This window comes from Scomber scombrus, chromosome 17 (genome assembly GCF_963691925.1).
Source record: "Scomber scombrus chromosome 17, fScoSco1.1, whole genome shotgun sequence".
In the NCBI taxonomy this organism is placed as follows: Eukaryota; Metazoa; Chordata; class Actinopteri; order Scombriformes; family Scombridae; genus Scomber; species Scomber scombrus.
The window spans coordinates 4,608,734-4,621,162 of NC_084986.1; the positions used below are offsets into that span (position 1 = coordinate 4,608,734).

The 12,429-nt window shown below is 37.5% G+C and overlaps 2 protein-coding genes across 2 annotated transcripts; one reads left to right on the top strand and one right to left on the bottom strand.

Moving 5' to 3' along the window:
• The first annotated feature begins 535 nt into the window (after positions 1 to 535).
• Positions 536 to 7,480, top strand: crnkl1 (crooked neck pre-mRNA splicing factor 1). Its single transcript, XM_062437458.1, has 14 exons — positions 536 to 712; positions 1,398 to 1,550; positions 2,111 to 2,202; positions 2,628 to 2,786; positions 2,940 to 3,106; positions 3,387 to 3,565; positions 3,704 to 3,874; positions 4,029 to 4,220; positions 4,348 to 4,407; positions 4,515 to 4,595; positions 4,951 to 5,190; positions 5,376 to 5,477; positions 6,342 to 6,590; positions 6,685 to 7,480. Exons 1-14 carry the CDS (start codon positions 665 to 667, stop codon positions 7,303 to 7,305), a joined length of 2,514 nt encoding a protein of 837 aa, XP_062293442.1. The 5' UTR covers positions 536 to 664; the 3' UTR covers positions 7,306 to 7,480.
• A 153-nt stretch (positions 7,481 to 7,633) lies between these two features.
• Positions 7,634 to 12,027, bottom strand: naa20 (N-alpha-acetyltransferase 20, NatB catalytic subunit). The gene is made up of 6 exons (XM_062437459.1): positions 11,933 to 12,027; positions 11,245 to 11,269; positions 10,799 to 10,889; positions 9,227 to 9,362; positions 8,228 to 8,373; positions 7,634 to 7,775 (listed from the first exon to the last, which is right to left on the bottom strand). The coding sequence occupies exons 1-6, from the start codon at positions 11,983 to 11,985 to the stop codon at positions 7,690 to 7,692; spliced, it is 537 nt and encodes a 178-aa protein (XP_062293443.1). The 5' UTR covers positions 11,986 to 12,027; the 3' UTR covers positions 7,634 to 7,689.
• Positions 12,028 to 12,429: the final 402 nt, after the last annotated feature.

A 12,429-nucleotide genomic window follows, 5' to 3' on the forward strand; every position in this document is an offset into this window, starting at 1 on the left:
GCATGTGAGTGTATTCTGGTTTCTTTAGTCATCTATGACAGTAAATTGAGTAGTTTTGGGTTTTACTGTTTAATATTTAGTTTTTATGTAAAGGACATTACATTTCCCCTGTGTATGTTGTATATTGTCTATACAATGACAATAAAGTGCTTGAATGTTGACTCTTGTCTAATCGTCTCTTGTATCCCTAATGTCAGCCACAATAATAACACAACAACAACAACAATGTAAATAAAAATGTATAAAAATAATGAAAAATAAGACTTACCGTTTACTGTTTTTTCTTATAAATTACAACGTTAGAATTATGATTTAATGTTGTGGATTACAACCTCTAAATACATTTATACTTAACGTAATTTATACATTAGTTTCTACTATTTATGAGTTAGTTTGTGATAATGTTAGCTCATTGAAGCTAACCAACAACAAACTCCGTTACCGTAGCAACAGAACGCCGCTGCGTGCGTGAGAACGTCACCGCTGCGTGCGTGTCGACGTCACCACGCTAGGCACGCTGGGTACCGTCATGGTGGCTCCCGCTGTCTTGAACTGAGCTAAAAACGTTTTTTTATTCGTCTCCCGGCGGGATTTTTGTTGTCTTCTGTTCATATTTGTAAATTAAGACTCTGCTGCGTAGCTTACGGTTACTCCTGCCGGCAACATGGCGTCGACGGCGGCGGGTAAGCAGCGGATACCGAAGGTGGCGAAGGTAAGGAAAATATAACCCCAAACAGTAGTAGCCATGAGCTGACTGATGCTAAGCTAATGCTAACAAGCAAAGGTAAAGTTTACATTACAAAGTTGTCCAGGGCACAAACTTGTCCAAATAATGCCTGTGTTTGCTTTTAACTAAGTCCACATCCTCATATATGCCACAACTTTATATGTTAAAATGTGTCAAACTATTATTTAAGGTGATATGATGAACATTTAACAACATTAGCACGTAAAACAAGTTGGCTAAGCTGTTTTATTTTAATAATATATACAAATAATGCCTGAAAAATAACTAAAAACACTTGAGTCCGTTTAAAGGACAGGCTCATAATTGTTCAAAGTTTATTTTAAAGCAACAGCAATGAGCCCAAATTAACATTAAAGCTGTTTTTCTTGCTGTAATCATCCCTCCTGTTCATACTGAACATTAGAAGATCCCTCCATCCTTTCCATATTTTTTATAATGCACAGTTATCTCAAACACTCCCAGTGAAAACCTTTTAAAATTCATGTTCAATTTGGTTTGTATGTTACTCAGTATTACAGTTTATGTCCTACATAAAAGAAATAAGTTAACTTGAACATGGTAACAGTTAAGGATAGTCAGCAGTAGGATACATACACCATGAAGACACAATGTTCACATCATATTAAAAAACTTTTTTTGTGTGTTTCAGGTGAAAAATAAAGCTCCGGCAGAGGTTCAGATCACCGCTGAGCAGCTGCTCAGAGAAGCCAAAGAGAGGGAGCTCGAACTTCTGCCACCACCCCCGAAACAGAAGATCACCGATGAGGAAGAGCTGAACGATTACAAACTGAGGAAGAGGAAGGTAAGTGCTTACAAGCAGTGAAATGTCTTCACCTGTGTCAGCAGTGGCATGATTTCACTTATATTTGGAGCACTTCAGTTTGCACAAGTGTGAAGTCTCTCCAAAACTAAATGGCTGAGATTCTCAAATTGTTTCTTAACTATGAAGAAATTATATTTTATGCACATTTAAATAATTATTAGTTGTTCAACAGCAACATATAATAGATTTAAAAGTGTGAGATATGAGATCATATGGTAAGACCCACATTTATCATTCCTTTTTTTAATTGAAATGAGCAAGGACACAAAACCTTTCAACATATTTGTCATTCCTTCCAGAAATTAAATTACATAAATTTGATCTGCTTAAAGTGCTCAAACACTAATTTCCATACAATCACATTCAGACAAAACAGACACTTGATTGCAGACACAAAAAAAGACAGAGCTAAATAAGAATTTCATCATTCCTGAGACTAATATTCATTCATATACATATTGGTATTTCATTATTCATTATCTTCAGAAAACAGTTGTATTTTACTTTTTATGAGACTGTTGTCTGTGTTTGCTTTGCAGGGGTTTGAGGACAACATCAGAAAGAATCGTACCGTTATCAGTAACTGGATTAAATACGCACAATGGGAGGAAAGCCTGAAGGAGATCCAGAGGTATTGTGTCTTTATTTACTACTGTAGAAAATGTCAGGAGAAACTAGAAGTAAATCAGACTTATTTCATGGTTAGTTTGAGAAATTCTCTGTAATTTATTAGAAAAACAGAAAAAATGTTAGTTTCAGTGACTTCAAAGGTTTAAATCTGTCGCTTAAGCTCGAGTTCTCTCAACTAAAGTATCATCTAGTAACATATGCTCCTCCTCTGCAACCTTTTGTAGCATTACTTTGCATTGGGATTTGCTTTTTTGTTGTAAGGATGTTGTGATTTGTTTTTAATTTTCAGAAGCAATCTGATCAGCCTGTTAATATCAAATTCAGCCTAATTCACACACAGTTTGTACAGAATCTCAGAGCGTCCCACTCATGTCTCTGCCACACTCTCCTCATTCACCCCTGCCCCCCTCCTCCTCTGATTTTTAGGGCTCGCTCCATTTACGAGCGAGCGCTGGATGTCGACCACCGCAACATCACGCTGTGGCTGAAGTACGCCGAGATGGAGATGAAGAGCCGCCAGGTGAACCACGCCCGCAACATCTGGGACAGAGCCATCACCATCCTGCCTCGTGTCAACCAGTTCTGGTATGAGTTACTTTTAATTACAATGATAAATAAATAAAATAAAAATCCTATATTAAACTGTAGAGTTTAGGTGGAGAATCTTTGCTGTATGTTTGTAGATTACTTTTCTGTAGTTGCTGCTTTATCCACATTTGTCTCTCTGTCCTCTCTCAGGTATAAGTACACCTACATGGAGGAGATGTTGGGGAACGTGGCCGGCTGCAGGCAGGTGTTTGAGCGCTGGATGGAGTGGGAGCCTGAGGAGCAGGCCTGGCACTCCTACATCAACTTTGAGCTGCGCTACAAAGAAGTGGACAAAGGACGCACCATTTATGAGCGATATATCCTTTTGTTGATGGTTTCAGGTGTTGTTTTGAGCAGAGAGAAAAAGTTTCTTAATTAAAGATAAGAATATTATAAATTAAAGTGCCACAACAAATTATGAATGATTCTGTAAAATGAATCATTCAGATGAATTTCTTCTCCAGTAAGAGTATAATCATTTTCTTTTGAACAGATGCAACAGTAGGGGAAGTTTTATGACAGTCTTTGTTTTCTGAAACGTCCAGATGATACTCTGTATTCCCTCTGTGATCTAAAAACTCTTTAACTCCGCTGCACTTGTCATCGTCCACCCTGAGGTGAAGAACTGGATCAAATATGCTCGTTTTGAGGAGAAGCACGGTTACATCGCTCACGGCAGGAAGGTGTACGAGAGGGCGGTGGAGTTCTTCGGGGAGGATCATGTGGATGAAAACCTCTTCGTGGCCTTCGCCAGATTTGAAGAGACTCAGAAAGAGGTTAGTGAAGACAAATGACATTTAGATTAGTTATTTTCTGTGTATAAATGTTTCATGTAGGAGCCTTTTTGGCTGTTCTTCCTACTAAAAACACTTGTTGACTGACTGTTTCTGTGTGAACTGTCCTTTGTTTTACAGTTTGAACGTGTTCGGGTGATCTATAAATACGCTTTGGACCGGATCCCTAAACACCAGGCGCAGGAGCTTTTCAAGAACTACACCATGTTCGAGAAGAAGTTTGGAGACCGGAGAGGCATCGAGGATGTCATCGTCAACAAACGACGGTTCCAGTATGAGGAGGAAGTCAAGGTATTCAACTCTGAAACTATTCCCTTTACCACCATCAGTTGCCTGAAAGAGTTTACTTCACAGAGAAAAATCAAGAAATGTCACATAAAAAACAGCTTTTCATCTTTGATTCATTTTTCATCACTGACACTTTTTTCCCCTCGTATGTATCCAGGCAAACCCGCACAACTACGACGCCTGGTTCGATTATCTCCGCCTGGTGGAGAGCGACGCCGACCCCGACACGGTTAGAGAGGTTTACGAGAGAGCCATCGCCAACATGCCCCCCATCCAGGAGAAGAGACACTGGAGACGATACATCTACCTGTGGATCAACTACGCTCTGTATGAAGAGCTGGAGGTCAAGGTTGGTTTAACTCACTCTTCATCTCATTGTCCAACTAACATTTCACCTGGAAAGACTTATGAGATATTTATTACAAAGATTCATAATTAAATTGTGGTTTAATACATTTTTATTCTCCTCTTTGAAGGATCCTGAGAGAACGAGGCAGGTGTATCAGGCCTGTCTGGATCTGATCCCTCACAAAAAGGTAATTTATATCCATTTTCTGTCTATTTTAATACTAGAATCACTGAATTAAAACACAATGCAGATAATACGGTTGTAATTATTACATATGTCTCTTTTCTCTTTCAGTTCACATTTGCTAAGATCTGGCTGCTCTACGCTCAGTTTGAGATCCGACAGAAAAACCTGCAGGGAGCCAGAAAAGTCATGGTAAGATTCAACCAGAGGGGAAAAAAGACAATGGAATATAGACAGAAATATGATCAATTAATTCTATCAATATTTAGTGAATCCAAAGGTCCAACATCAGCTTTCACTATAGACAAACTGAAATTGAAGTGTTTATTTTAATTTTCCTATATTTAGCCAAGTAAAAGTCTCATTTAGATTATAATCCCTGGATAAAAGTGAAGAAAAATATGATATAAACAATATAAACAGACTAAGACAACTATAATAAAATGAAAAATAGCAAATTAGGAGCAAACACGTCACTTTTTAATACTATTGGCACAGTCTAGGAACACTTTCTGTGATTTCCACTCATCATTGTCTCTCCTCTCAGGGCACGGCGATCGGGAAATGTCCAAAGAACAAACTGCTGAAGGGTTACATCGAGCTGGAGCTGCAGCTGCGTGAGTTCGACCGCTGCAGGAAACTGTACGAGAAATACCTGGAGTACACTCCGGAGAACTGCACCACCTGGATCAAGTTCGCAGAGCTGGAGACCATCCTGGGAGACGTGGAAAGATCCAGAGCCATCTTCGAACTCGCCATCGGACAGCCGAGACTGGACATGCCCGAGGTACCGAATCCTTTCAGCCAGACTTTTATTATGTCTGAGGAATATTGGCTAAAAATAACATCTCTAATTTCCTATCTTCTGTGTCTTTGCCTAATTTTTTTTCAGCCTCTTTCTCTCAGAGCAAAAAAGTACAGATTACAAACATATAAACACACTTGTTATATTTACTTTGTGGATGATTTCAGGTGCTGTGGAAGTCCTACATCGACTTTGAGATCGAGCAGGAGGAGTTTGACAACACGAGGAATCTGTACAAGAGGCTGCTGCAGCGCACCCAGCATGTCAAGGTGAGAACTGCACACTGAAGCTTTGAAATATCTAGAAAATATGTTAAATTGAAGTTTTCAAAAAGTAAAACTGGTTAATTGATCCATTTTATGCCACAATCCAGGTCCAGGTTACACTACTAAACTAATTTAATAATTGGCAATTATTGTCATAATGCAGGGGGAAAAAATTATTGTAAGACTTGACCAATACTGGATATATAGGACTGTTACTGATATTAGCGGGTAAAAAAATTCCAATATTGCTAGTCACCCGATAAGCTTATATACACACAAATATGTACATAAAACGCACATTTTTTTGTGACAAAGATATGTAATGGTGATATTTTACAGTTCAACTATAAACATTACTGTATAAAATTAAATGAATCACTGCTCTAAAATGGTAAATTTCACTTTGAATTTAATAATTATAAATTCATACAAATAACACAACAACATAAACAAATGTACATATATATTAAACTTGAATTAAGAAAAAGGATCAAATATAAATAAATAATGTATAGACATTTTAAATAGTCTTAAATTTAATGTGGTGAACCTGCAGAAGGTTTTGCAATCAGTGTGAAAATCTGATCCTAATTTTCTTAATCAACCAATTAAACCATCATCACTGTGAGATGTGTGAAGTAGGAATTAATCAAATAAAGAATGAATTTCCGGATAACTTGTGTATCCAGTAATAATTCAGAGTATCCTGAAGATAAATGAAATGTTTCTATAAATCTTGTCCAACATGGCGGATTTTCCAAATAAATATAATTTTCCACCAGTATATTTTGTGGATGTAAGTAGACCACATCAGTAACTCTTAACAAGCTCTTTTCTAACTCTGTGGTCGTCCGTCTCTTCACGCAGGTTTGGATCAGCTTCGCTAAGTTCGAGCTGTCGATCGAAGGCCCCGAGCGGCTGCAGAAGTGCCGGCAGATCTTCGAGGAGGCCAACAAGGGCATGCGGAGCTGCGAGGAGAAGGAGGAGAGGCTCATGCTGCTCGAGTCCTGGAGGGACTACGAGATCGACTTCGGCTCCGACACCACCAGAGATAGAGTCAGGAAGCTGCTGCCGGAGAAGGTGAAGAAGAGGAGAAAGCTGACAGCCGAGGACGGGGTAAGATTACAAACATACGCAACATTTTACATCTTACAGACAAGTTTATTAATTCAATGAAAATACTCATTAATCACAATCTTTTTCTCTGCAGTCGGACGCAGGATGGGAGGAATATTACGACTACATCTTCCCCGAGGACGCCGCCAACCAGCCCAACCTCAAACTGCTGGCCATGGCCAAGATGTGGAAGAGGCAGCAGGTGGAGATCGAGGACACGAACGAGGACATGGACGAGGACATGGATGAAGAAACGGGCGAGAACACAGAAAAAGGTCAAACGCCTGAAGACAAGACGACGTCGCCCTCTGCTTCTCCCTCTCGCTCCAACGAAGCCTCAACTCCTCCGCCCGCTGACCAGGCGGAGAACGGCACCGACAAAGACCCGGCGATGGAAACAGAACCGCAGAAGACGTACGACGACCGAGATGACGACAACAGCAGCAGCAGCAGCAGCAGTAGTAGTAGTAGCAGCAGTAGTGAGAGTGACGGTGATGATGGTGGAGAGAAAAAGGAGAAAGAGAGCAGGGGCAACGATAGAGAAAAAGAGAGCAGGGGCAACGATAGAGAGAAAGAGAGCAGGGGCAACGATAGAGAGAAAGAGAGCAGGGGCAACGATAGAGAGAAAGAGAGCAGGGGCAACGATAAAGATAAAGAAAGCAGGGGAAATGATAAAGATAAAGAAAGCAGGGGCAGCGATGAAGAGAAAGATTAGATAATAAGGGGACACGAGGGGAGTGAACATTCATCCTGGATCAATTTTCTACTGTTTGTGTTTTTTTTTAAATGTTAATACACCAAAATCAACTCAAACTCACTCGTTGTTCTTTTTTTCTTAAGCAAATGTTTTATTTTGAATATTGACAGAAAATGAATCAGTGATTTTAGGAGGTGGAGAAAAAAAAGAAAGATTTGTACACTCAGTGGCTCTCTGACTATATTAAGCGTTACAGGAAATGGGTCAGCAGTTGTTTTTTTTTTTTAAACTATGTACATTTTTAACTGAGCAGGTCCTGAAATAATTACACATATTTCACATCGGGTTTTATTTGTCGTGGAATAAAAAGGAGCGGGAGTGTCAGAGAGCCACAGTCTACTGTTATTCGATGTCTTCTGGTCGGACTGGATGTGGCAGCGGGATGATGGACTTCTTCTCTGTGTCTCTGGACAGAGCTTTCCTCATGTCTGCAGGACGAAAAACACAAAATATTAATAACTATTTGTATGGCAAATGCAGCTCAGTGCTTCACTCAAAAGGAACATAAAACAATGTTAAAAAAAAAAAGAAATAAAAATTAATATAAGAATAAAATAACAATAAAAACAGTACAAAGTAGCTTAAAAAATAGTTTAAAAACGACGTGAAATGCAACTATTACAAGAAGTGCAGTAGTGACTGATAGAGGAGCTGATTAAAAGCTAAAGCGAAGAGATATTTTCTTTCTTTAAAAATATTTAGTGAACTGGCTTCTCTGATATCTGAAAGCAGTGTGTTCCGTTGTTTTTAATAAAAGCTGCAACCCCGATGTTCTGTCGGCTGTTTTTGTGAACCTCTAATAAACCAGCAGCAGATGATGTGTGATGCAGTGTTTTTAACCCTCGGAGGGTCTGGAGTCAGTGTTGAGAACTCGTCTTACCGTAAGCGTCTTCATCCGGTTCTCCGTTGCTAGCGGAGTAATACTCTATAACCGTCCTGTAGACGCTGTAGCCAAGACGTTTGTACATGTTCACCGCCACCTGGTTCGATACTCGCACAAAGAGATCCACGAAGAAGCCGCCCTTCCTAAACGACAAAGACAAGACAGACAGCATTAAAAACAGCAGCTATATAAGTTATCATGAACATCTGGTAACAGAATAGAAACATAAAAACTAAGATTATCTACAGGCTTAGTTGATTTTAAGCCTCGGAAAAATACTTACAAGGTTTTACAATGGGGGATGAAAAAAGAAAAATATGTATTAACGTCTGAAAATGTGCTTTTTTGTGTGAGAATAACATGTTTACTGTGTGATCAAGCAACATTCACAAATACTTTTTAGAGTGATATTAATCAGATATTATGGATTTTGGAGTTTTTCATGAATCAAACCTCAATGAAAACCAACAGTAAATTAAAAAATATGTGTACAGATAAATAAAAATGTAACTTTTGCTTAAAAGTTTAGTGAATATATTTTTTGATACAGTATTTACCTTCAGAGTTTGACTTTAAATTCTGAATTTGAGCTTTTTTTCAAACACAAATCAACCCTAACCCACTAACAATATAACATTTGTCTAATTTTTATTTCTATCATAAAATTTACATTATTGTCGAGGCACACCTAAAATTCAGATAGACTGTTAGTCAATTATTTGATTGAAATAAGATTAAGCAGCAAATACTTTCGGTCAAGCAAAAAAGCCAAATGTTTTATGCTTCAAGCTTCTCAAATGGGAGAATTCTGTTTTTTTTTGGGTTTTTTTACATATATGGGTACATTTAATATTTTATGGTTTTTGACTGAGTCAGACACAAGAAGCAAGTTGAAGACGTCAGTGTAGGTTCTCTGAAACAGTTTTTTTCCAATTTTCAAAATAATCTGTAAATGAATCGATAATTAATGATTAGAAGTGGTGTGACGGTACAGACCTCTCTGAGATCTCCTCCAGCATCTCCATGAGTTTGGCAGCGAGTCCGAGTCTTCTGAACTCCGGGGCGACGGACAGAGCGGTGACGTGACCGTGCCACTCCTCCCGAGCCACGGATCCCTCTGCCTTCCCCATGACTGCAAGAAAGCAACGAGTCAGCCGTGAGCTCAGACAGAAAAACAAGATTTACTGTGTTGTTGTTGTTGTGTTGAAGGCAGGGTGAAGAAGAAGTGAAATGTGTGGCTCTTAACTGTAGGGTCAATAACAAAAGTAAAGCACCCTTCAAATCTGAAACCCTGTTCATTCCTTTCTAGGATATTAGTTATACATAATTTTTTTAATTTAAATGTATTTTTCAGTGAGGGAGACGTAGCATATTTAAAGCAATTTATCAGGTAATTGAACCTTTTTTAATGGAAGAATTGAGTATTTTTATGTCTACTTGCAGCTATCACAAAGCTTTTTAATGAGCAATCTGAAGGGTCTAATTAACTGAATGAAATAAACACAAATTTAATGTTTTAAAGCTACAGACTCACTCAGAGATTGATCATTAAGATGTCATTATATCAGCCGACCACTAGATGGTGCTAAAGAGACAGACATCAAGCTCGTCCAAACTTCACTAAACTAAAAGACAGTTCTCACAGTGATAATCCTGCTTCAATAAATATTAAAAGTTGCTGTTGTTGTTGTTATTTTGTCTTCATGTCAGCTGTGAGACATTAAAGAGACAAATGGAACCAAACAAACAGTGAGGTCAGAATACTGGACATTACGTTGCTAGTAGCAACTGCTACCGGGGCGGTTCCATAGCAACAGCAGCTTAACAACAGAATGGAACTCCCATCACTCCCATTAATACTTTCATTAGATCTTTGACCAAAAAAATCTACAACAAACTATATATTTTTAAAATCATCTCACAACACTGGAAAAAGTGTTAAGTCTCGGAAGTAGCATCTTATTTATCCATTTATTATCTTTTTTATTTTAGTGTAGATATTTCATTTACTGGAGTTACTTTGTGTTTGTGTTCATTTTGACTTTCCTGCAATAAATTTGTTGCTAACCAAGTTATCCATTATTATAGCTGTCTGAAACTAATATGTTGCTAACACAACATTTAATATTGACTTTTACTGCTGTTGTTCTTCCTAGTTCCTTATTATTATATATATGGCCTTTATGGTCTGTTGTCATGGCTACGTCTATGTACTGCCTTATTAAATCAAAATTAAATAAATAAAGAGTCTTTTTAAAATAAAAAAAAGTTATGAAAACCCAATTATAAAGAAAAAAAAGTTGGTTCACATAACCTATCAACATGTAATTACACTTGAGGACTTTTCAGACTAAAGTGCATCATATATGTAACAAACTGATTTAAAAATATAAGCACACTTTGAGCTTATTTTTATAGTAAAAAACGTAACTAAACATTCTCAAATTTAAAATGTTATGCTTGGAGGAAAATGCTAATCATGTATTGTGTAGTATAAGAGCAGGAAACTCTTTTTTTAATCATCCTAGTCAACTAAATACTAAAATATAAGCGAGCAGAGGAACTTACTGTAGCCCATCAGTTCACCTCCAGGAGCCTCGGCAACGATGAAGTACTCGGGCCAGTGAGCCAGGTACTGGAGATAAAAGGGGATCCCATACTGGAGGACAAATGTTAAAGACAACTACAGACTACTGATGCATATGAAACACTCAGATATGTTGTCTCCCCTCATGTTATATCAGTGAGAGTAAATAAAATGCTAGAGACCCCTCTCTGCAAAGGCATCTAAAGTTAAGAGGAGCACAAACTGCAAAATATTGACATAATGCCTAAGTTAGCCCTACTTGAGTGTATATTAAATATCATAATCAGAAATATGCCAGATCCAGAGAAACAAACCATGTGAGATCTGTCAGTGTTATTTACAGCATGACAACAACAGGCAGGTGTAATGACAGATGAAGCTAAGCTAATGTGGCTAACTGTTAAATACAGGTGAAAATGAAGGATACAGTTTCTGTCAAAGGGTCCAAATTGCTGTTGAGAAAAAAAAACAATTATTATTAATCTGCATAAAGACTCCTGCACAAATAAACCCTCTACGAAAGTCACATTTGAAGAAGAAACACACCAACCAAACTCAATAGAATAATCTTCAACTTCACTGTTTAACCTTATTTTTTAGCATTTACATCAATAAAAAACTAATAAAATCATATGCATTTACTATGATATGATCTTATGGTAAATTCGGCTTATTCATATCAAACCAAACATAATAATATTTATATAAAATGACACATTACCAGCTCAATAGCATCCCTCTCTAACAACCACTGAGGTGTGAAACCTTGCTTACTAACAGTGAACAAACTCCAATTTATACTAAATCTACAGCTACTTTAACAAATTAAATTAATGCCGATTTGTCCAAGAGAGTCTATTTATCCATAATAATTCAAATAACATGATAATAAGTGTGTATTTCTGCATATAATAAGGAGGGAGTGTTAAATTAGCAGATTATTGAATGGAGTTTTGTGCAGCAGGGAACGGTGCAGGAGTCTGGGAGCTAACACTGCTGCTGCCTCCCCAAAAACACAAGAATATACTGATATATTTACCAAATAAACACCAGACATCTGTGTAATTACAATAAACACACCTCGGCTGGTAAGAAACTGACAAGATTTCACTCACATATTGTTGAATTTAAAGAGATCATCGCAGGTAAAAGGTCTTAACGTTGTCATTTTAGCTCTGCTGCTGTGTGTGGTTCTTTCACCTCGGACAGAAAAAAGACCAGTCAGGTTGTTTTAAAGAGGAGGAAAAATAAAGAGTGGCTCCCTCTGTTGACACGGAGGTTAACATGCATATATTGTGCAGAGCAGTGCATGCATTGCCCATTTGTGAATATATTCAACTTTTCTATGTAAAAACCAGTAACTTTGCACACATGTATGTAGGCCTAACATATGCACTTTAACTTTACATTGTTACTTGAGTTTAATAAATATTTTTAGATTGTTATTTTATTTTAATACATATTTATTTATATTTACACTGATACTGTAGATGCTACAAGGATTGCTGCGAAACGAAATTTCATTGTATCTTTCTGTGCAATGACAATAAAGCTTCTTATCTTATCTTATATAAGGAATTTACGCATTTATTGTATATAGTATTTATTTTAT